Source organism: Drosophila subpulchrella, unplaced genomic scaffold (genome assembly GCF_014743375.2).
Source record: "Drosophila subpulchrella strain 33 F10 #4 breed RU33 unplaced genomic scaffold, RU_Dsub_v1.1 Primary Assembly Seq354, whole genome shotgun sequence".
NCBI lineage: Eukaryota > Metazoa > Arthropoda > Insecta > Diptera > Drosophilidae > Drosophila > Drosophila subpulchrella.
The window spans coordinates 4,320,308-4,344,910 of record NW_023665577.1 but is presented as its reverse complement, the minus strand read 5'-3'; the positions used below and the strand labels follow the sequence as shown (position 1 = coordinate 4,344,910).

Genomic DNA, 24,603 nt, shown 5'->3' with positions numbered 1-24,603 from the left:
GAGTTAAGCAAAGTTTTTACGACTCTCCCTTTTTGCCCGAGACAGATTAAGGCGCTTTTATACGTCGGGCCGGAGCGCAGGCTTAAACCCAGTATACTAACACTTATGGCCAAAAGGTTAGAGAGCAACAATTTCTCTGACATCCAAGGGGTCAACTTGGCAAATGGAGATTTACATTTGTCAGCGATTTTCTTCAATTTTTTGCCCTTCTGGAAAATGTTATTAGATTACTCTTCGGTTTCCGTGGCATTTGCCAACAGGAAACGGATATGGCAAAGCTTGTCTAATAAATTCTTTGATGTATTTGCTCTGACGTTTCCCCTGGGAACGAACTCGACTCAACGCGAGCAGAATGTCGTACTTTATTCATGCCATCGCCAGACGCATTTCCCGCTCCCAAGCGAATCATAAACTTGACTCAATGCCGTCATCAACAATTACGAATGTATATTCCAACCAAAAATGCCAAAAAAAGGACATCCATTACGAAGGCCACCGAAAGAAAAATGAAAGGTTGTCTACTTGGCGGATCGCTTCTCTGAAATTTTCCACTGTTGCCTAAGCAAATATTTGACCCATCGAAACTTATACGTGTCTACAAGGAATGGGCAAACAAACGAAAACACAGCTCAAACAATATATTCCGTATCAAATGCCGTTTGGCCCCCGACCACACGAAACGCCATGAAAGTAACCAAATTTGTAGAAAATCCTAAGGCTTTGCTGTGTTAACACGACAGCCGTGTGGAAAAATCATTTGGTTTATTTCGGGCATGGGAACAGAATTTTAAGCAAGGAAATATGCGTTTATAAATTGATTTATTTTTTCTTACTTAATGATAGTCTCTTGTAAATTTATAAGCTGCCAGTTTGTAAATTTTACTCAAGGGAAAAATGAAGTTTTAGAAAATGTAGCTTTTTTCATACAACTGTTTACGTAATCTAATTAAACGTCAATTTAAATACACTTTCTTTTTTCGTTTTGATTAAAAAGGAATGAACACAATTTTAACAAATTTTCTTAGCTAGGAAAAAAGATTTTATTGTATGAAATGCTTTAAGTCTTCTTACTTTATGAATATGGTAATCACTTGTAAAATGTATAGCCGTCACTTTGTAAATTGTACTCAAGGGGAAAAATAGAATTTTAGGAAATATAGTTTTTTTGATAAAACTTTTTGACTCACTAATTATTTTAAAAAAAAGGGAATCGTGTTTATTTTATTTAAAAAGAGGTTAACACAATTTTTTAAAATTTATGTTAGAAGGAAAAATGTCTTTACTATATAAAATGTTTTTTGTTTTCTTATACTCTGAGCTACCATGCTTATAAATTTAAAGGCTGTCACTTGGTGAATTCTACAAAAAAAGGGGAAATTAATTTTTAGTGATCCGCTTAGAAATTAATATGAATTTGTAATATTCAGCTTACAAATGCAAACTATTAGTTTAAATGTATTGCAAGTTTCATGTTTTCTGACTCGCAATTTTAAATGCTGACACTTTGTAAATTATGTTCATGGGGGGAAATTAAAGTTGTTAGTATTTGGCTTAGAAATGCAAGCTCTTAGTTTGATTGTATAGAATTTTGTATGTTTTATTACTCGTGAGTTCTACTGAAAATTTAACTTGGAATATTTCTGTAGAAATAAACTTTAAGCAAATATATTTTTTATTTATTTAGAAGCGAATAAGTTATAATCCCAGCAACAGCTGGAATTTATCCTACCTGTCAGGGCAAACAATCTCCCAACTCACATTCATTTGGCTTCTCTCGTTCTATCAACTGGTTACGAAAACTTTTAGGAAAAAAATTGAAAAATTTCCATGCTGAAAGTAGTTGAAAAGGGCATCAAAAAGACAGAGGTAAGACCGATTCGCGATGCAGGCCCACCATGCGATGCCCGACTTCCGGTGCCGGAACAACTGTCAACACAAGGAGTGCCAGAGACACGCCCCCTTGGGGATAATCGATCAGCACACGCAGTGCAAGTGCTTGGGTGAGGTGAATGCATCCTCGATATTCCTGGAAAATGTTCTGGACTTGGCCAACACCCTGTCCCAGGTGATGATCATCTGCGGGCTGCACGAGTGCAAGGCCAAGTCAACGGTGGACATTATCACCTATGCCTTTCTGCACTACGATCAGGTGTGCTATTGCATAGACACCACTCCGAAAAAGCGATTGAGAAAGGAGGATTTGTTCCACGAACTGGGTAAGAAGTCGCTGATGAACAAAGTGGAGGCCCATTTGGCCTACTCCATTATCAAGCGGGGTTTCAAGGCCTTCTACTACGAACCCAAAATGGACTTGACCTACGATGACCAGGGCAGACCCTCCTACAACGATGAGTGTGTTTGGGTTCATGCTGCCCGGAAATCGGCCGAATCCTATGCCAGATTCGATGGCCTCTCCTGCAGCGAACAGTTGGCCTACGAGGCCAAAATAAAGATAGCCTTCAAGAAGTTCTACGATCGGATGCAGACGCGGAAGAGGCAACCTGAGGGCGACGATTGCAATTGCTGTTTCTGCGCCAAGAAGCGGGGTCATCTGGTCTATGCCAAGGAACCGGCACCCTGCCCTTCCTCCTCGAAAAAGAAGCCCAAGCATGTGTGCCCCTATTGCTGCAAGAAAAAGCAGAAACAGCAGTACACACATCCTGCCCGCCAACCGGCCAAGTGTCCCAAGTGCCACAAATCAAGGAAATTCTGCTGCTGCACCAAAATGGACTTCAATCTGCAGTGGGTCAAGAGCATTTGGGAGCGACCGGACTTCAATCAGTACTACAAGAACGAGATCGCCGAGATCGAGGACCGCCTGGTCAAGGGAACCTGCTGGCTGCCCCCGGAGCCTGAGGAGAAACTGGTGGAGGAGCACGAGGGCGAGGAGGAGGAGGATGTGGGGGCAGAGTTGCCGCCGGAGGCTCTTCTGGCCCTCGGAGGGAAAACGGTGCCCACTAACCAGGATGAGGCTGCTGCTGGATCGCCACCCAAGCAGGGTTCGATCACCGAGGTCGAGGGCGAAGCTTAGACATCAGGGATCCTGCGAATCGGTCCTTACTGCATTCTAAATTTCAGTCTACCGGCAAGGCGTTACCAAAATTTTCAGTGCCAGCAGATAAAGCTTTTGTTAATAAATCATTACGATAGCAAGTAATTGTACTTTTCTGTAAATCGATTTTTCTTTTGTTTTCTTTTTGGGCTGTTGTTTCATATAAGGTAAGAATTTATCAATGAATTAAATAGCTGCACTTCAAAAATAGAATAGAGCAACAAACATCTGCAAGTTAAAATTTAAATAGCTTATTTAATATTTTATTTAAATACAAAACGTAATGTGTTTTACAAAATATATTTAATTGCTTGATTTAATTGAAAGATAGTTAACATATTGAATAATAGATGAGTAGACTATTAAATTATCTATTTACTAGTGTCAGTATAGTTGGTCATTGAAATAAATACGCATTTAAGATTTATATTCAGATAAGTAACAAGTACCATGAGGTGGAATATAAAATTTCTATTAGTAGCCGTCGGATTAAATGTGAAATCATTTTTTAAACATACATTTTCCCCAAACGTTGACTGAATGTACCTTTTTATTAATTGGATTAGGGATAAAATCAAATATGCTCTTATTAAAAATGTTAAGCCAATCAAGTTTTGCGGGATAAGGGATGTTTAAAAAAATTGGTATACATACATTTAGATGAAGATATTCTGAATGAAGTAATCCATAAAACTGCCCATCACGTACTTCCCCCGACTAAAACCTTAACTTTAGAAAACGTTTTAAATTATTAATAAACCGCGGTAATTGGTTGCAAGTAAGAAGGACGTGTGTGTGCAGCTAAGCGAGTCAGCTTCCTAATGTTAGGCGGGTAAATTGAGTTTGCTTTCAGGCGACACACCTGACTCGGGCAAACAACCCAGCATCCATTTGGACCACTACCGCACTCTTGGCCACTTGGCAAACCGGCTGAGGAGAGCTGTGAACTGTGTCTCGGTTTCTGTGTCGACTTTGGCCGAAAGTGGCATGCAACCGTAATGGAAAATACATTTAATCTGGCTTATGCTGCCGCTCGTTCCAGTGATAACTCGGGTGCACTTCATCACAGCACTTACAGCTTATGTACCTACTGCCTCGCCACCTACCTCCCCATAAACATCCCCCTTTTCCTCTGTGGAAATGTGGAAAAGCGCTCAGACAGGCAGCCCTGAGGCAAGTATCTCTCACCTGCAGAAAGGTGCAGAAAAAATGCTGAATTGTTGACCATCGGTGTGATGGCTGCCGCCTTGAACTTCCCCTTGGAAAAACTTTTCGCATTGCGAATGCATGAAAACTTTCCCACTGTTTACGTGTACTTCACTCAATTTTCACTCTCGAACCCAACGAAACGCACACTTTTGGCCAACATTGTTGGCATGTGCCTGGTGAAAAGTTTGCCATTTCCAATACCATTTTCCATTTTGATTTGAAACCAAATGCGAATTGTTTTATCAAGTGGGCTAGAGGCATTGACTAACCGCAGAAAAACAAAGCCAGTGGAAATTTACACCTGCCGACCGCAGCAAATTGCAAATAAATTTAAATATGCTTTGCGGTTCAGGGCGGGCCATAAATAATTGGGGGGTAATTATATTTTGCCGTTTTGGGTTTTTAGGCAAACGAACATTGAATTTGCTATTAAATTATTCAACAGACCAATTCAATTATCCTGCCTTGAAAGGCAAAACGAGAGAAAACTTCATAACCATTAAGTTTAATGGTTGTTTGTCTAATGAAATTCGGTTGAGCTTGAAATGATAAGCACTGAAAATGAATTTTCAGACTTTGTGAAGAAATTGTGGCAATAACCATAAGGCCAATTGCAACGCAATCAAAAGGCTTTCTAACTAATTACAAGTTTCCGACATAAGGTGCCAGTGTCAAGTGTCAGAGAAAGTTTTTTTAGCAGTCCCCAAGAAACTTAATTAAGGAAATGTGAAATTTTATTTTGCATTAGTTTGTGTCACAAGTAAGGCCAGGTTAATTTCTCACACAAGCCACTGCGAAGCGTTCAGGTAAAGGTGAAAGTAAATGTTATGCATACCTTGCACATGAGGGAAAATTGTGAAAATGCCTGGAAAACTCTCAGAGCTCCTGCTGCTGCCTTCCCCCCTTCAAGCAAATCAATTTGGGGAAAATTGCGGCTGGCGGATGGGCGGATGTGATGGTCCAAGTGCACAAACACAAAATATTGAAATCGCAGGCACACCTGACCCTGCATTCGCGCGTGGTTCTGCCATTTCCCAGTCAACAGATACCTCGAATTGCATTTGCCAGTTAAATTGGATATGCAAAACTGAGATGTGGCCTAAGACTTCTGGGCCAAAGCCGAAGAAATGCGCAAGTCACAAGTGGATTTTCACTGGGAAAGCTCTTCAGTGGTCCGCATCTGTGGTTATCCGTTCCATCCCTCCGACCACAGATTTCCATTTGGGCCAATGTATATGCGCTTCTTGGCTGGAAATTGGATTTTATGTATTGTGCATTTGCCATTTCAAATAATATCTTGGCCTGGCTTTGGCCATAAATGTGTAAGTATGCGAAGCAGTTGGCAACTCAGCTGCTTGCAGATTTACAAATAAATTTTTACATTTATCATTCCAAACCATGACCCTCAGTAGTGTGGAATCAGTTTTGCCTGTTTTTTAAGGACCCTCAAGTTCAAGAACATATTTCAACTTTGCCTTTTCTTTGCAGGAAAATCAATAAAGCAATTTCTGTTTACCCATTTCAACCTCTATTTGCCCCACGACGACGACACTTTTGTTAATGAAAAACTGCTGTTTTTCGCCTGGCTCAATGGTTCTATTTATATAACCAACGCGGCGTATGAGTAACGCAGCTAAAATGTCCTGGTCTACATTCTCCTCCCTTTTTTTCTGCATATTACACGGGTGGACTTTCTGCGTTTTTCCTTGACTGGGCAAACTTTTAGTGCGCAGCAAATAAATAATAAATGAGGCAACAATGAATGCCCAGTGAGGGAGGCAAAACACTTTTACTCGGCAGACTGGGCCGTAAAAATTGACAACATATAAAACAAATATTTCTGAGGCGAGAGTGAACAAAAACTTGACTCGTAAAATAATATGATGCCATAAAAAAAGTGGAGAGTTCAAAACAAAATACATTTAGTTATGACTCGGGGCGTCTGGATGTGCGAAGAAAAAGACTTTAAGGCGGGACAGAAACCATAAACATTTTTATGAACAATTTGATAATCTGAGGCAGCAGTGTTAAAACTCGCGTTTAACGAGTGAAAATCAATTGAAATCGATTGAGGCCAAGGCAAGTCCTCTGCCAACTGAAACTTTTCCCCTGGCGAAATATATGCGACATAATTGTCGTATCAAAGTGAAATGCAATCTTCCAGCGCAGACTTTTTAATGACCTTGCCACATTGCCACAACAATATTCGCTGAAACACACATGCAATCGATGACACGATGATAGCCATTTGTTGGATTATATTCGGTAAGCCAGTTGACAGTTTACCGAGTTAATGGGGACAGAGTGAGGATTGATCGGTGTCCATGGCCAACGCGGCGTATACGCGACCCATGGAGTCGCTCAATTTGCATACGCACATCTACTAAATATTCATAGATTTGCATATCAGTGGCCGAGTTTACAAACTCTGGGGCCTCCGATATAAATCTTGGCAATCAAGCATAATTAAACTGTCAGCATAATTAAATTTATCGCATACATTTCCTTCAAAACATCTTCCGATTTCCTACATTTTGGGCACTCAAATTTATTGCTTTTGTAAATTACCAGGAAAATTGCCCTGTCCAGGTCAATATTTTCAAACGTATTTTGTTAGCATTTTGTTTCACTTTCTTTGAGAATTTATACTGCTATTATTTATGTCGGTAGCTACAAGCCAAACAGTGGCAATAACAATAAATATTTCCTTTTTCAGCAGGGTTTTGTTTTGGCCATATGAAGGAAAGGCATTGCAACATTGTTCGACACCTACAGTATGGTATCCCATTAATTGCATTCAAAATCGATATTATGCTTTGTTATGACACTTTTAAAATATTTTACAAATATTTGTGAACGGTTACTGAATGTAAAAGGATTTAGGCTTGCCAAAATACCAGTCGGATTAAGTGTAAAATTATTTTCTCTGATTTTCGGTGGTACTGTGTTGGCCACAAATTGGTTTCATAATATCATAATTATAAATATAATCATATACTTATTTTTATGGTGTATGTTGCTATGTTTAATTTGAATCATGTTTATAAACGTATTCTCTAGCATTTAAAGTTGACTCAAATATTAAAGGAATCATTTTCCATAGTGAGCTTAAAATAAATCCTCCCCAAATGAATTAAGCTCTTTAATATGTTTATAAATACCACTAACCCCACACGTTTATCATGGTCATCTCTATTATTATATATTATTATAGATTTATATAAGCATTTTCCCTTGTGAGCTAAAAATAAAACCTCCCCAAATGAATTAAGCTCTTTAAAATATTTATAAATACCAGTAGCCAAACACGTTTATTATGGTCATCTCTATTATTATCCCCTGCTTACCCTTTTCTTACAATTAAAATTCGCTGAAAATATCCCATTAAAAGTTCACCCCAGCTCGAATTTCGTATCTCTTACTTAAAAACCATTAGAGACCGCGGAAAATGCTCGACCAAGGGAATTAATTAGGAAACATGGTCCAAAAGTCGGGGCCGAAAGTGGCTAACGAAATTATTCAGAACCTTTCAGGTTCAAGACCATGGCTCCCGTTTTGGCCTAAATGCTTTTGGGAGAGCAGGCTAATGCTAACTGGCGTCTAGTTGGCTGCAACTTTTGAATGCCAAGCGCAGTTGTTGGCCATAATGCGCGGCGTAATCACGTTTCAGCTTTTGCCTGAGCGCTCTGTTGATTTTGGACTTCCAGTTGCGGCTTTGCTTTTATGGAAATTTCATTCTGCCCCAGCTGCAGCTGCAGCTGCAGCGATCACGTAAGTGGAAATGGCCAAGTCCACGGAGTGTTTTGTAAGCCAATATGTCCGTCAGTTGGCTTAGTACTCGAATACTGGCTGCAGCCTTGCCTCGAACTCGTATTTTTGTGGCCCAGCTACAAATTTGCATGTGGGGCACGCTCCAACGAATGCCAGCCAGTATGCTACGTTTTGTTTGCCATTTGTTGCCGCTTAAGCCACCGCACATCGAGCAGCTGGGGGAAAAAATAGGAACTCAGGGAGAACTCCCCGGCCAACTGCCACGATTTTTGGGCACCCTCTTCGAACACATTAGCCAAAAACAAATCAAATGTTGCATAATTTATGCCGTAAGACTTGACCTGAGTACGCTCGTAAAACTAATTGAATTATTCGCTTTATATTTATGATACCCTAGGCGACGCTACTAAATGAATATTTAAGCGGCAGGAAATGGATGTTTACGAACCAAACACATGGCACTTAAGTTAAATAATATTAAATAAAGCTAAAAGAGTCTATTTCTTTAATTTTTTTATTTTTTCTTAAACCTTTTTGGGGTAAAAAAATTATATTTTAGTTGCCAAAAACAGCAATTTTTAAATATGTAATTTTATATAATTGGTTAAATATTAAGAAACATTAGTTAATTGGCAAAATATTGCTTTATGACTTTCGATAATTTAAAATTAAATATGTAACGAACTTCTTTGTAAAATGCATTTATCATCAAATCTGCCAGTCCCAATTAATGTTCTGTTTCTTGCATGAACCCATTTTAAAAAGTGTCAATCAATGTTCAGCTTTATGCCAGTGGTGAAAGCGAAAAACAATGCAACAATCAGGAATAATGAATGCCTTCGTGATGAAAGGGAAACGGAAGTGACGCAAAACCCTTTCAAGCTGTCACTGGGCGCTGGATTCCAGAGTGCTTTCAGCCAGCTTCTGCTGAGTTCTGTTGAATTCTGGCGGTGGCACATTTATTAACTGCCCCGGGATCCTCCTGCGAAGGCAGCTGACCAAAAAATTACGACCACCACACAATGCCACAACCTGCCAGGCGACCCACGCTCGTTATCGTCGGTCACAAAGCCAGAATGCCATGGAGCACAAAAGCGAGCCACAATAAATAAACTCAGTAGCACCCCTGACCAAAACCAGCCACCAAAAATGGAAACCAAACCCTAAACCAGGGGACCAATGTTAAGCAAAGAAAGCAAGCGGGTTAGCAAGCGCCGAGAAAATGCAGCGACTTTCTTTTCTACGGAAATTGCAGCATAAAATATGTTGTCACTGGCAGGAAAACTAAAATTATTACACTGCCCTGCAAAGTTTGTTTTTCAAGGTAAATTGCAAAGAGGAAATTGCTACAAATTGGTTAAGGTTTATCTCAGCTAAAGTTTCTAGAATTGTATTTTCCTACTTAAGATTGTTGAAGTGTGTTAAGAAAAAAACATAGGATATAGATATAGACCATTAAATGTCTTAAATTGGTTTTGTAATATTTTATAATACGCTAGAGTTGTTTGATCTTTGAATGTATTAGTCTATTCATTTTATAAAATTTTATTTGGGTAAAGGTTACTATTCAATTATTTTAGTGATTTATTCATATTTTTGTAAGCCGCCTTTTTTTAATATTCTTTTTTTGGCATTTCTTGCTGCATTTTTCCAAGTAAAACCTTGATATTTTCATGGAAATCGTTGCCACTTTGCGGTTGACAGGTTTGTGATTCCTCAAGCGGTGTAAATGGATTTTTTGTGAGTCTTTCTAAAGTGCAATTACCGAAACGGTGGGTAAAGGGAATCGAGGAAATAGGTTTCCCCCATCAGGTAAATGCATAAAGCTGTCAAAATGTCGGATGCACGGAATGCGGAAATTCTATAAATTTAAATTTTACTATTAATATCGGTTGACCGGGCAAATCGGCATTAAGCGTTTAATAGAGCGTCAAAAAAAATTAGTATAATATAATAATTATGTTTAGTATATATGCTAATGTATTCATGAACTGGCTGTGCGACAGCCGTTAATTAATGACTAATTGAGGAACTGACTAATTGAAGTCTATATTCGTGGCCCATGGCCATAATGCCGCAAATTAAGTTGGCCAAACACTTGTTCGCCAATTTATGGTCCTGGCTTGAGTTAATTACCCATTTGGTTAGAGGGCTCGCAATGCATACATCAAATGAATAATTTAATTATAACTGGAATCATTTCTGACATACTCCAAATGCCACAAATCAACGTTGGCCTACGGGCGTTAATTAAATAATATAAAAGGTATTGGAAAAAAACCGTGAAAATTCCATCACGAAAAAAAGAGCGGGAAAACCAGCATGGATAATGCAATTAAAAAATTTCCAACTGCCTTAAAATGCCATTTACATAAACTTTAAGCGAAAAGCCAAAGATTTTCATCGGTGGCCACGATAAACACGCAAATGGAAAATCCGTAAAAGTGCAAAGAGGAAAATGGAATAAAATGGAAAAGGAAAAAAACATAAATAAAAAGAACTTGCACATTAATTATGCAGCTCACCTGCCAAGCTGCAATAGTGAAAATATAAAAAAAAACAAAATTAAATTAAAAGAAATAAAAAGAAATAAAATGCTATGGAGAGTATATTTATTTATTGGAATTAAAGCCTGAGTGGTGCAATAAATAAACTGGTGCTGGGGAAACTAAGAGAAAAACCTGAAAAGAAAAATGGTGCAGAGCCCCAAAAGGAAGGCCAATCTGTGAATGGAAGTTGGCTCAAACAAAAACCTAAAAAAAAATGGAAAGGTCCACCCCAAATTGCGTATACGCCAGGTGCGCCCCTAATGAGCTACCGATATAAGGAAGAGGGAGTTGCGTTCGATTACTTACCGCTCCGCTTCACGATGGGATTGGCCATGTGTCCATACAGACGGCTCAAATCGATGGCCATGGTGCTGGTGGTGGCCTGCAAAAGGAGCAGACAGACGGCGAATGTCGGCCACATGCTGAGGTGATGGCGATGACGATGATGGTCCATGGAGATGGACATTTCCAGCTGGCCGGCGGAACTTGTAAAGTATCGAAATTAAACCCCTCGGCCTGATGCTAAAAGTTTTTCACACGCGCACGCACACGTTTTCCACTTTATCCGAGTGTTTTGATGAAGTTTTCTAGTTTTCTCTACCAGAAGCAGTTTCCCGGGCAACTTTTCCTGCCCTTTGATTGAATTATCGTTGGCACTTCAGCCACTGCAGCGGGTTTTCCCGCCTTATCCTTCGTCCTTCAATATGCTAATCGCCTTCTAATGGAGTTATACGAACCAGAAATTAGCTGCAACTTCTTCCCGATTCCCTATTTAATTTTTAGTTTATTTCGTTTCTTAATAGTTTCCTTGTCGTTTTCTACGTGGTTCTAAGGTCTACATGCAAGCTTTAACCCGTTTGGTTGTTTTTCGATTTTGTTTGTTTGTTTGTATTTTCGTTTCGTTGAAATTAAAGTTGAAAATAATTTTGCAGGCAAACAAATATTTATATGTGTGTATATAGATATATGTTTTTAGTCGACTTTTTACATTTTTCTACACTGCAACGAGAGGAAAGAAAGTACAAAGAGTTAGTGTGAAGCTTATAAACGAATTTTAAATTGACTAAGCTAAGAAATTCCAACTGTGACCTTTTGAAAATTTTGTTTGGAATTTATTAAAGCTGAGATAAATGCTTTCTTATTTTTATAAATATTATTACAAAGTTATTTTTCTAATTTACAATAGAATTGGGTATGTTGTCGTATAATACTAAAATTTTCCCAGAATGCCCATATTGTAAGGAGGTTTTCTGGGCAACATAATTTTAATGTGCCATGAAAATCCTTAACAGAGACCTCAAGAAGTTGACACCGATTGTGCGGCGGATTATCCGCAGCTGTCTCCAGGAGGCAATTTACTTGGCAGAGCAACTTGAGACCCAGTCACCTAATCAGCTTAACGAACTTTAACTTTCTGTTGCTGGAATTCCCTGGGTTGCTTTATTTTCGGGAGCAGGGCAAGTGAAAGTCCACCACACGATAGAAAGTTGAACAGCCCCTTTCGTATAATTTTCAGATGGATTTCTAGCACTCGCACACTCGAGCGACCCTTAATGACTCTCTCGAGCACCCAAAACACATACGCCGCACAAAAATGGAAAGCACCAAAAAAAAGGGCCAGACATAGACCAACCTTTAATTATAGCCCAGTTAACCCTTCCGTTTTTGCTCTTTTCTTTGTGTAAGCGAAAGTTGAAGAAGTGAAAAAGTGTTGAAACTTTCTGGTATACTTTTTGGGGCAATCAAAAGTGGACACACGACAAAATACACCCTTTCTATTCGTCAACCGAAAACCTTGGCCCCGAAATTTGAAAAGGGAAAAGTTAAAGACAGAATGGAAAAGTGTCCATCAGACCGGGGTTTTTAATTAGCCCTTTTCCACAGCTGTAGTCTGCAGCTCGCCAGTTCTCAGAACAGCCTTGGGCATTGAATAATGAACCAAATATTTACGAAAATTAGTAATTCCACTGAGAACAGCCCGGCTGAGTGATAAGTTTGGTGTCAAAATTACAGCTCTGCTCAACGCAATATAAAAGTTTTGGCTAAGCCAAACTATAAAGTTTAGATTGACTTTAATTTTATGCTTCTCAAAAAGGCCAGCGAAAATTTTCACAGTCGAGAAGTTGGAGTTTTTTGACTGCTCATCTGCCGCCAGAGAATTAAGCCGTAAAGTCTTGTCACAATTCCCAGGGAGACATAAACTACACTCAGTCCACCGGCAAAAGAAATAAAAACAAAAATGAAGGACATAAAATTCTTTAATAGACTGAAAATGAAACATCTTCCTTGCCTTCGCCAATTTAATAAACATCCAAAAAAGCAGACGGCGACAGTTGGCCCGAAAATACGCACAAATACTGGGACAATTTCCTGGTTGAATCGGGGAACATTTGGCTCCAAATAGTAAATATAAGCCACCAGAGACTCACAGACAAATAGAAGAGGCCACAGGAAGTGGACTGAAAGAGAGAAGCGGGCGAAAGTAAAGTGAGTTATGGCCAAGGCGCCAAAATGTGGCCAAATAATTCGGCTCAAATTGCCCGAATGAGAGTCGACGGAGGTAAGAGGTGAAAGGAGCATCAAGTTAAGTGTGAAAAAGCATTTTTAAAATTGGTAGAAAAATACTATAGAAAACGATTTATTGATAAGCTTACATTGGGTATTACAAACTGTGCTTGGGTAAGCCTAGTGAAATAAAATTTCATGGAAAAATGTATTTATCTCTCCCTTTAAAACTCAAAAATATTCGTAATTTTACGTAGTAAAATATTGTATTACTTTAATTAAACATTTTTAATTTGAAGAAAATAAAATAATAAATCTATACTAATGGAATTTTAAAAAACGATGAGTAGGTTCCCATTTTTTAAGTATAATAGAAACAATGTTCATCCGATCAGCAAATATAAATTACAATACAAAATTATTTAAATTAAAATTTAACCAAGAAAGCAGAAAGTTAATATACAATTTTTTTGTTAGGATGGAAAAGAATAAAAGATCTAAAGATATCGGAAAACATAAAAATATATAGCCATTAAATCTTCTAGTACAACCTTAAAATATGTACAGTTGCCGATAGAATTAGCTTTTTGCTTCTGGGGCCAAAAAGATACATTTATTACTGCACTAAATTTCCACAAACATGAATAAATGCCAGCGAGGCCAGAAAAACTTAAGAAAACGCTAAATCTAAACATATTCCTGCCCACCTTGGCCTAAAGCGAAACACCAAGAGAAGAGCGACCAAATCACAAACAAACATTAATTTGCATAATTTACTGTGGACACCCAAACAGAAATGTGCCAGCAATTTTCGCAGCCAGTATTTTTAAACCATTTCCTTTTCTTTGCATTTATTTTCTCCATTGTGCGGGGTTCTTAATGCATAATTTAACAGCAGCCAGGGAAGCCAGAAAGGGGGGTGAGAGGACAAAGGGGGACTCAGCCCGGCAACCAGAAGGCCCAAGGAAGTTGGGAACAATCAACAACTGCGTGTTGTTATTCAAAGCACACCACCGACAGTCGCACACACAGCCGCATACCCGCACACCCAAACCACCAGACGCCACACGGCGTATACGCAACGTGAATCATGGAAGCGGGACAAGACTAACGAGGCCTAGGCTTCAAAAAAAAAAATATATATATAAAAAAGAAATCCGAAAAAATAAGAGGACTGCTGGTTGGCAAGTATAGCGTAGAGGTAATGAAGAGCAACAGAGCGGAGCCGTAAAGAAGCAATTTTCCGCACACACAGATTTTTCCTTTCCAACTCAAATTTCTTGGGATTTTTTTTTTGAGTTTTCGGGTTTGGGTTCGGGGTTTCTTTAACAGTTTTTCACACAATTTAAAACGGATTCGAGTCACAAGTCATGTAATAGCACACGCGTCAGTTGGATATCCTTTTCCTCACTTAAATTGTAATTTAGTATATGTTTTTCTTATGTTTTCTTAAGGGATTTTCTTAGGTGCATAAGGGTGTTACAGTACGTTTGAGTACGAGCCAACAACTCGAACCACTATTTACAACTCCGCTTGAGTGTAAGTTTCAAACTCGACTGAAGCGTTGAGCGGATTGGGTTCGTCTTTTAAGCACTTTTCCGGACACTCATTCTGAGCTTCGTGGCCGCCTACGCACGACGTCCTCGTCGAGTGAATTTCCCGGATGAGTGGAAAACCGCTTGCCTCTCTCTCCTGCGTTTCCCTTCTGCGGTTGAGTTTTCCCCGCGGCATTCGCTCTTTGCCGTGCTCTCAATGTCACTCGCAGGGCTCGAGCACCTGCTCTGGGCCATATTTCGTTGGTTTCGTTGATGGGTTTTGGCTGCTGGCCAGGAGCGGTTCTGTTTTTCCGGGGGCCCGGGACCCCCTCGAAATTGATACCTTAGTCTAATTGAATGGGCCGGATTATGTTTCAGTTCCCTGAAATCTTGGGTTATTATGAAGTATTCAATGGTTCTTGTGAACATCTAAATAAATAAGTTTTTCACTTACAGATTAATTATATATGTGATATATATTTAAAATTTAACGGGTAAAGTTGACAATATTATTTTAGTTAAATAAAAACAGATATAGATATCTGGATACTAATTTTGCAAAAATACAAGAACATTTGTAAGCCATTAATGTTTTATTTTTTGTTTTCCAATACAAAAATTTGTTATTTCTTTCAATTTTGGCATTATGTGATCGTAATTTATACCACTGCTAAAAGTTATAACTTATATTTAATGCACTAGTCAAATTCTTACAATAATAATATATTATAACAGAGCTTTTAAACTACTAATGTTTCATATTTTATTTGACATACTGCCTTAGTAAGAACATAAAGAAGATTTTTTATCATATACAAAAATTACTTCTCCTGTAGTTTCCAAAAAAAGATGTTCATATTTCAAGTCGCCTTCAAAATGAAACTTTAACTAGTTGCCAAAACCTACCCAAACTTTTGGCATAAAAAAAGGGAAACCCTCACGAAAACCCCGAGGTATGATAAACTTTAGTGAAATAAAGTAGTACTGGCTCAAGTAATTTAATCCAAGGTCGTATATCTTCTAGAGCTTCAACTCTTCAACCTTGATAATCCTTTCACCACTTAAGGCTAGCCAAGCTGAAACTCGTCTACTCGTTACTCAGCCAATAAATGAAGCAACAAATATTAATTAGCCCGAACAGAACCGAGCAGCATCCGCATGGCCGTGGTTTTAGCAATGAAACATGGCCCAAACCGATCGAGAAATGGCCAAGCAACAGTGGGACAAATGTAAATAACAAATGTGGAGTGAAAGAGAGCCGTCAAGAGAGAGAGAAAGCCGGCCCGCCTCATTTCTTCGGCCCACGCAACCACCCATTGTACTACCCATGTACTATTATCCCCATGGATCCCCTGCTCCCTGCGAATGTATCCAATAGTTTGTGGTGCCAACCGGGCGACTTTCCTGGGCGCCCACGCAGACCAGCAGGTGACGCTGATTCGACGATGTCCTCGCAGCGTTGGCGTTGCACTCAAATGGGAAAAGCGACAGGCAAAAGCTTTTCCGAGGGCGGATAATAAACAGAGATACTGCGTTCCTGCTGCGACATTCGCTATTTCTTAATTGGGTAAATGCCGTAAATAACTTGTGTTTGTGAACCCTTGATTAGGTTGATGAATTTTAAATTCGAAATACTTAAAACCTATTTGGATTACTAATTTTACAAATTTTTTTATATTTAAAAAAATATATTATTAGGATTAATGAGTTTGCTTGCTTAGCTTAAAAATAAGTTAGACAGCTTACACTGAAAATAATTTTCCTACCCAAGTATATAAACAAGAACTTAATATTCGCTGCCTTCGTTGGTCAATTATGACTACTATAAAATCTTTTAAATAATTTATGTTAGAGCTCCTTTGCAAGACGACTGCTTATATTAATGATTTATTGAACAAAAAATGAAAAATAGATAAAAATACAGCAAAAAAGGGTTCAAAACCAGGCAACATTTTATGACTATTTGCACAAAGGGTTCCTAACAGAGACTTATTTTATGACCAGAAACGGGGAACTGTTATTTATAAGCTCTGAAAATATTCATAATAAATCATATTTGGGTTGCTATGAGTTCTCAAAATAAATCCAGTCACTATCAAGTATCATAGGGTCTTAACTTATTTTTATTACCCACAAATGAATCCAAAAAAGAATGCTTTTTTGGTAGTAACAATTTAATCCATATATTTCAGCGTTACAGAAATCATTATTGATAATGATTTCCTATATTTTTTTAGCCGAAAATGAAAAAATATTTCAATAAGCTGCTAAAAGGCATTAACTTATTTTTATTTCACACAAATGAATCCTACAAGAGTATGTTTTTATTGGTAGAAGCATTAAAAACCATATATTTAAACATTGCAGAAATCATTATTGATACGGATTTTCCCTATTTTTTAAGCCGAAATGAAAGAATATTTCGATAAGCTGCTAAAGAAAATGTGGTTTCGTAACTCACATTTTATTGCAGGTGAAGTCAAAGTATCCACAAATATCGCCCAAGTGGCGGCGTAGGTGTCCACTCAATGGAGCCCTTAATCTACCAATCAAGCCAAAACAAACAAACGTGGGGGAAGTGCACAGGCCAAAGGACAAGTGCAATTTCCTAATCAACAAGAAAGCCGCATTCGAGAAAATTGTTTGCACACCCCAACAGGCCAGACATATCACTTAGTGTCCGAGCATCACTCAATTTGTCCCTGTTTGCCAAAGGACAAGAGGACCCAAGGACCAGAGCTGATCCCTCGACATTTTCAAATGGGCTCATCACACGACGCACTTGTTTATTCAATAATTCATTCGAGTGGCTGTGGAACTGGATCGGGATCAGAGGCTGGAGCCGGGATGATTCATAGGTGGCTTCGCAGAAAGGACATCACACGCAGCTTGGTCAGATTCATCTGCACGCTGTCCGTTACACGGATGCTGGCCAAATCCTCCACATGCGAGTAGCCTGTGGCACGTGGCACGAAACTAAGCGGGGTCTCTCAATCATTTGCCAAGGACTCACCCGTCAGGACAATAGCCTGTTGGCCCGTCTGCCGGCCCAAAACACCCCACGGATCCAGCTGGCCATGCGTGAAGATTACCTGAGCATAACGCTCACTCTGATTGAACCCGTATCCGCCGAATTTGCTATTCGTCTGCTCAACGCCGTCGGCCAGTTTCTGAGCAGTCTGCTCCGCGCCAAACGCATCCTGGCAAAGTGTTTCGAAGTAGGACAAGGGCACCTGATTGGCAAAGGTTTCGGACGAGGTGAACTTCGATTTTGTGGTAGTGTACCAGCCAAATTCATTGCAAGTTTGGTAGAACCATGCACGAGCTAAGACAAACAACATTTTTTAACAGAATAAGTTTGTGCGGTTTTGCTTACTTACTTTCGGTACTTTGATCTGTATCCTCGATGAAAAGTTCTAGCATGGACGAGTAGCCAAAGTCCTGGCAATCACTGGAGCGCCTGCCCTCTGAATAAAGTAGTTCCAAGAATTTTAAAAATGCCACCTCATCATTGGAGTCCAAGGACATTATAGTTTCACAAAGACGTGGTATATAAGCACTGGAAAATAATATAAATTATAATAGGTACTCATTGGTAAGCAAAGTACACTCACCTATAACTCTGCACCACCAAAGCAAAATAGTTGCCTAGACCATTAAAAAAAGCTGCCCTATCTAAAGCATCCTCTGGATTGTAATCCTTGCAGCCATTGAATTTATAAAGTACATCCTGAATCTGATTATCATCAAATAATTTTACCAAGTATTTTAAACCCTTTTCAATGCGCATTGAACAATTTCCACCATAGCTTAATTCAATAGACCGCGTGACCACTTCCATATATTCTAAAAATAAAATGTTAGAGATGATTTCGGTACACCAATCGTCTCACCATAAAAATCTGCCTTGGCCAATAATGGAGCGCTAGAAGCCCAACTGGCAGCTATTAAATTCGGATACAGTTGAGTCATCCAGGCCACCAAGCTGCCCGAATAAGAACCACCCACCAAAATGACTTTGGAGTCTTGCATTTCAGGGTTTTCCGACTTTTGGTGGCGTATAAAGTGAGCCAAGTCAGCTAATGATTGATGGAGATTTAGTTGCTTGAGGTGATCTGCTTGAAAACTCTCTTTTCTATAATTTTAAAAACTTAGATTAAGAATTTCCGCTTTCATTTATTATAATTTAACTCACCCAAAGGGTAAACTTAGTCCATAATAGCGATGTTCGGTGTAGAAAAGCATTCCAGAGTTTTCCACAGCCATATCATGAGTTAAACCAGTGCTCATTAATCCTGGACTGATGGTCCACTCACCTCCCACAAAAATGTAGATGGGTCCTTGAGGCTTGTGATACTTGGCATTGCGAAAATAACGCTAACAAATATTATAATTGCATTATTTAGAAAATTATAGGTACTACTATAAGGTGTTACCATTTTCCAAGTTTGATTGTTGGGTTCATCAAAATGGTCAATTTTTTGGTCAATCCAAAGTTCTTCAACATAGGCTTCTTCGTTTTTCGTATAAGAACCTGAAATGGGTTCTTGCTTTAGAAGTACTAAGCTTTGTTTATATGGATTATAGGTCGCCAAAAGACTTGGCAGCCAAAGAATTATAAGCACACCGAAATTAAGCCACTTCATGTTGAGTATCCAACATTCAATTAAAAAAATGTAGGTAATGACAATGTTTATATGGAAACGGTATACCCCTATGCGAAGTACCATAGAATAATTTAATAAAGATGCATATGCATAATTGTTCACTAGGCCAAATGCAAAATATTGATGCATGAACTGATAAAACTCTAGAATTAAACGAATTCGTTGTAAAACTAACTGCGAGCAGGATGCATATTTATGGCATGTATTTTTCATACTCCACCTAAAGATTTTGATTATATATTCATAGCCACGCCAGCAGTCTCAGTCAAATTTAAGAAGCTTTAAAAATTTTACTACTTGTACCTATTCTAAATTGTCTGGCGACTTAGCCAAGTTTATCCTGCTCAAAGCCGCTTCCAGCAAACACCTCGTGTACGCAACGTGGCTAAAGAAGTATAAACAAACACCCACTCAAATAAACCCCCACAAAGATAGGAAAGTGCAGGCGACATGGGAAAAAGAAACATGTAGAAATATTTATACTGCGATGACACGGAAAAAAAGGAGAACATAAAAATATAAGCAGCTGGGCCAACAAGCAACAGGAGAATGCACAAAATATGTAATTGGCATATTACTCATACGCCCCACAGCCAGGACAATGGCGCGCGACGCAGGAGCAGCTCAGCAATGCAGGACTCCCGCCGTGTCAGCGCGTGTCCTGTGCATTCGCAGCTAAAGGATTGCGGAAGCGAAAGTCAGACTGGGAAAACTTACGAGCAGAACTCCTTTAACATGCAACATCCAGGGTGAAATGGAAAATTCCTTGGTACATTGTATTTACATTATTGTCTTTACCCATTAAAGTTCAGAAAATGGTTCTTACTACACCCTAAAGTTCAGTAAAATGTATGTAGTAATTTTTTTTATTTTTTTATACGATTTATAATATTTTGTAGCTTTAAATAGGAGTGCGAACTCACACGATTTTTTCAATATTTATGGTTTTTACAACTTCTCTTATTTTAAATATTTAGTATATATTTTGTATATTATTATTTTTATATTTTTATGTATAAATTGTTTTTTTTAAATATTTTATCTAATTAAATTTATTTTCTATCCATTTCGCAGAATTGTGGGTAACTTGACATACCAAACATTCCGGTATAACCATCCCATTCACTAGGGGGCTCTTAACATCAATGGGGGCGCTATGAAAAGTTATTATTATTGAGGCTCTTTGTCGCCGTTGACTTCGTCGTTGTTGTTATTCTTCGTCTACTCTTTCCCAGGCAGAAATTGCAAATTGGTTAAATCGTGCAATTGATGTTGAGCCTCTTATTTACCCCAGTTGCTTTTACTACCCTGTTGGTCGGGCGTAATGACTGAGAAAAGGATTATCCACCATGAGACCAATCCACGGAGCAGAAAAATGTACCAGCAATCGGATCGCAAAAATCATCAGCATATAAATAACATTTTACGTGCATGGCAACATTCCATATGTGCTCAAAAGCCGCAGTCCCATTCTCCATCCAATATGGGGGCATTCTGCTCTTTTATGAATATTTATAAAGGAATGCATTTTTGTGTTATTTTTGGTTGTCAGAAAAAGAATTTAAAATTGCTCTTTGAGGGACACAAAAAGTTATTCAATTAAAGGGCCAACAGGGCATATTCTTTAAATACGTGTGTATTACCAATATATCATTTTCCCGAAAACTTTTTTAAACTTTTTTAAAGGTCAAAGCCCTTACAACTGAAATTTTGATGGAGAAGTATTAAGTCTTAAAATGTAATGTCTAAAAATTGTATTTTTAATTAAAATATATAAACGGTACTATGGTTATTATAAGAATTATACGTTTTTCTTTGTTGATAAAATAATTTAAAAAAAAACCTGTTTATTTTAACGGCTTGCTATTTAAATTTTTAGTTCTTACTCAAATTTGCATTTTTTAATCTTAGTGATGCAAACAATTGTTTTTACTTTTCCTGTTTTGGCGTTAAAAAGCTTCACATGTTGTTGACACCTTGTTAGATCTACAGATCATTTAGCAGGCAATATAACTGAATGCCTAAACTCCCCCCTTTATATATAGACTTGTTTTTACCCCTCTAATCCTTTCTCAGAAGTGAAAAGCTTTTGCCTGCGAGCATGCGCTTGAAAAAAGGACTCAAATGGAGTGAAAATCGCAGGCAGTCCTCCTTGAGAGCTTTATTATGCTCTCAGGCTCTAAAGTAACGTCCTTTATGAATGGCCTCCTGTTGCTCGAACTATAACAGGTGGCAAGGTTCGGAGAGATAGCTTTAATGGAGCTGTTGATTGCTCACAGAAAGTTGAGCCCGAAAGTAGAGGCAAGTTCACCCCCGAAGCATATCGATGGGGCTGTGGCTTGAGTGCCAGCTTTCGAACACCTTGACACTGTGACACACTAAAAAAAGTCGAGGTGAATTTAAATTACTTTAACAGACACACGAGGACCGTGTCTAGCTCAGGGCTGTTGCCTTGAATTTTGTTTATGATGCGATGTGGATTAGCTTGGCTTCATGGAACAGCTCCTAGAATTCCAGCCAGCAAGTGGCTTTGTCTCTTCTGAGCTTATATTCCGCCTTGTAAAGTGTAAAATTAATGGTAAATGGGCCAGAAGCATAACATTTTCTGTAAATTAACTAATTAATGCATAAATTGTTAAGAGACACTGTCATTTCGAAAAATGGAACAGTCTTTAGGGGGTGGGAGTAATAACTATGGGTAGTTTAACGAAGCAAAACTGTAAAACCTTTAAGAAATATTTCTACAATTTTTAAAAACTTGTTACTTATTATTATGTATGTACTATTTATTTAAAAGTCACATTTTTAAGTTTCCTGGCCATTTATTAGCATAACATCCAACTTAGGAGGGAGTACATTTCACATTTTAAGGTTCATTTCACAGCAACTTTAAATCGATAATTAAACTGAAAGTTATCCCTCTCCCATGGGAACTGGTTATCCGACAAACTTTGTCCACTTTTCAAATTCAGAATTATAATTTAATAAGTGTTCCAATGGCTCTGGGGAATGAGCAGCGCTGCTGGTGCTCCTCGGTGGCTGCTTAATTAGCCGTGGCTTCGTATTTTTCCAGTTGGCCAGAGCACTCTAATTGTGCAGGTGGGTGGCAAAGTTAAACTTTTTTTCCAAGTAAAATTAAAACGATATCTGCATTGGGGAGCTTCTAGTAATTCTTAAGGTCAAGCTTACAGAAACTAATAATGTAATGGTTCAAATTCTAACGAGTGCGTTTAAAATTGTAAGCGAACTAAGGATTATATCCAGTCAGTTAAGTTCATTTTCAACATTGATAAAATTACTTCTAAGCTCTCCATATTAAAATAAACATTTTTTAATTACACTATTTTTCATGTTTTGTTTAATTTGGGTTTTACCATTTTATGAATTGCGAAAAACGTCCTGTTAAAATCCTTCCAAAATTGATTTCATGCTATAAATGATCTTAAGAGGTGTCGGATGGTTTGGAAACGCTTGGAGGTGGTGGAACGTCAGACTCATGTTTCTGAAGATTGTCAGAAGATTTCGGATGATTCTTTTTGATTGCTGGATTTTTGTTCTTACTTTTGCTCTTATGATTAGAAGTTTTAAAATTTCTAAAAGTGGTGCTTTCGTCATGCACTAGATTTGACCTCTTGTTTGCCTGATTACAGCTCGTTTGTTGGGGGTTCTGAGCACTCATCTCATGTTGATAAGGATTCAGTCCATTCTGTTTGTTATATTGGTTGGTGTTTCGGCGATTCTGGTATTTAAACTGATTAATCTTTTGGGGATTTACTTGATCGGGATGCATATTTTGATTTGGCTGCTGAAGCTTGAATTTCGATTGTTGAGGTTTTTTCGTACTCGGGTGCTGTTCATAAGAAATCTGCCCTTTCTGCTTATTGAAATAGGCGTGATGTTGTTGATTTGAATTCTGATTTGAGTGCTGAAGATTAGAGTTTTGATGTAGTTGTTGGTTTGTACTTTGGAAGCTCGATTCAGTTGGCTGAGCACTAGGTTCAACCTTGTCACCGACCGAAGACTGATTTGGCTTTTGCGAAGATTCTTCTTGGAATCCATTGCCTTTCTCCAGAAAGCTGGCACTATTCGATGGATCCCTGGGTCCGTTTCGTTGCCTAGGACCCCGTGGCTTATGACCTCGTGGCTTCTTTGCTTGGTTTTTAAGAGGCGGATTGTTATATAACGACATTTTAGCTATCTTATCCAAAATTTTCTGTTCCTCACGCTCCTTTTTTTTAGTATGCCAGTGATAAAAGAGGTGGGTCTTCAAGTCAAGCAGTGATTCGGGTTCAAATTCGCACTGGTTGCAAATCAACGGCTTGGACAACAGGTTTTCTACCACCGATTTAGGCAGACGCGAGAAGCAGTCCTCTTTTTCCAACTGATCGCAGAGTTCTAAAAGAGACAATCAATTGAAAAATTTGATTATAATGTATGGGATTAAATCAAATCAGGACAACTACATTTTTTTAAATGCAGTGCTGAACTATTATTTTTGGAAAAGTTTGAATAATTTTTAAAACCTCTAAAAAAAAGAGTTTAAAATTTTTTAGAAAACAAAAGATGGGTTCGACATAATAAAGGACTGTTACGGCTCAGACACCGGTTTTACGCGTAAAAGAAATATGAAAATATATCGAAGAAGATAGTCTTACTTTCGAATGGCACAAAAAGTTCGGTGGTGTGGCTGTTCCAGTGTTTCTTGGTCCTCATACATGGTGATACGAAATCCCTAGAGATGACATGCAAATGGAGCCTGTGCAAGCTGGGTTCCGCGTGGAATCCAACCTGGAAGTCTTCCCAGGGCACTCCTCCAGCCTCCACTTCTACAACCTTCCGAGCCAGAAGATAAAGCTCATTCAAGAGCGGCAGATGGCAGCGGTCCAACTGAAAGATTCGATTCAACACATGTATGTATATAGAGGCTATTGTAATCCTAACATTGTTACTCACATGGAATATGCTGGGGATATTGGCCAACGGAAGTACCAGATAGTGATGCTTCGCCTTGGGATACTTGTCAGCCAATACTACGCCGAATTTCGATGATATTATCCAGCATTCCGGATTTTTCAAGTCCCTAATTAATCCATATTGCCACGACATGTCACAGTCTTCCCTTTTTTTGATTTGCAGTAAAAGTCAAGCATTGAATACAAATTCACTATCAACAATAATACAAACAGCTGGCGACAAAGTCAGTGTTGGAAAACAGAAAATTCGGGCTAGAGATGGAACTTTGTTTCGATATTTTTCTTAATTGCGCGCACTGAAAAAAATATTAGTTTATTCTTGGGCAAACAACTTTTTTCTTG

General features: G+C 38.5%; 4 protein-coding genes across 4 annotated transcripts in view; 1 reads left to right on the top strand and 3 right to left on the bottom strand.

Annotated features, from left to right (window-relative positions):
* LOC119560122 (IDLSRF-like peptide) overlaps positions 1-14,634 on the bottom strand; it is a 42,523-nt gene extending 27,889 nt beyond the window's left edge. The window contains exons 1-2 of the mRNA XM_037873472.1: positions 14,575-14,634; positions 10,888-11,580 (exon numbers count right to left, since the gene is read on the bottom strand). Coding sequence (XP_037729400.1) covers positions 10,888-11,047 — 160 coding nt within the window. The 5' untranslated portion in view covers positions 11,048-11,580; positions 14,575-14,634. The remainder of the gene's footprint in view (positions 1-10,887; positions 11,581-14,574) is intronic.
* Positions 1,755-3,178, top strand: LOC119560121. The gene has a single exon (XM_037873471.1). The coding sequence runs from the start codon at positions 1,883-1,885 to the stop codon at positions 3,029-3,031; it is 1,149 nt and encodes a 382-aa protein (XP_037729399.1). The 5' UTR covers positions 1,755-1,882; the 3' UTR covers positions 3,032-3,178.
* Positions 14,635-17,463: 2,829 nt separating the features above from the next.
* On the bottom strand, positions 17,464-19,267 carry LOC119560838 (putative serine protease K12H4.7). The gene is made up of 7 exons (XM_037874489.1): positions 19,058-19,267; positions 18,817-18,998; positions 18,515-18,756; positions 18,236-18,467; positions 18,002-18,180; positions 17,635-17,946; positions 17,464-17,577 (listed from the first exon to the last, which is right to left on the bottom strand). Exons 1-7 carry the CDS (start codon positions 19,265-19,267, stop codon positions 17,474-17,476), a joined length of 1,461 nt encoding a protein of 486 aa, XP_037730417.1. The 3' UTR covers positions 17,464-17,473.
* Positions 19,268-22,097: 2,830 nt separating this feature from the next.
* On the bottom strand, positions 22,098-24,464 carry LOC119560912 (aprataxin-like protein). Its single transcript, XM_037874613.1, has 3 exons — positions 24,242-24,464; positions 23,944-24,175; positions 22,098-23,683 (listed from the first exon to the last, which is right to left on the bottom strand). The coding sequence occupies exons 1-3, from the start codon at positions 24,392-24,394 to the stop codon at positions 22,731-22,733; spliced, it is 1,338 nt and encodes a 445-aa protein (XP_037730541.1). The 5' UTR covers positions 24,395-24,464; the 3' UTR covers positions 22,098-22,730.
* Between the last annotated feature and the right edge of the window lie 139 nt (positions 24,465-24,603).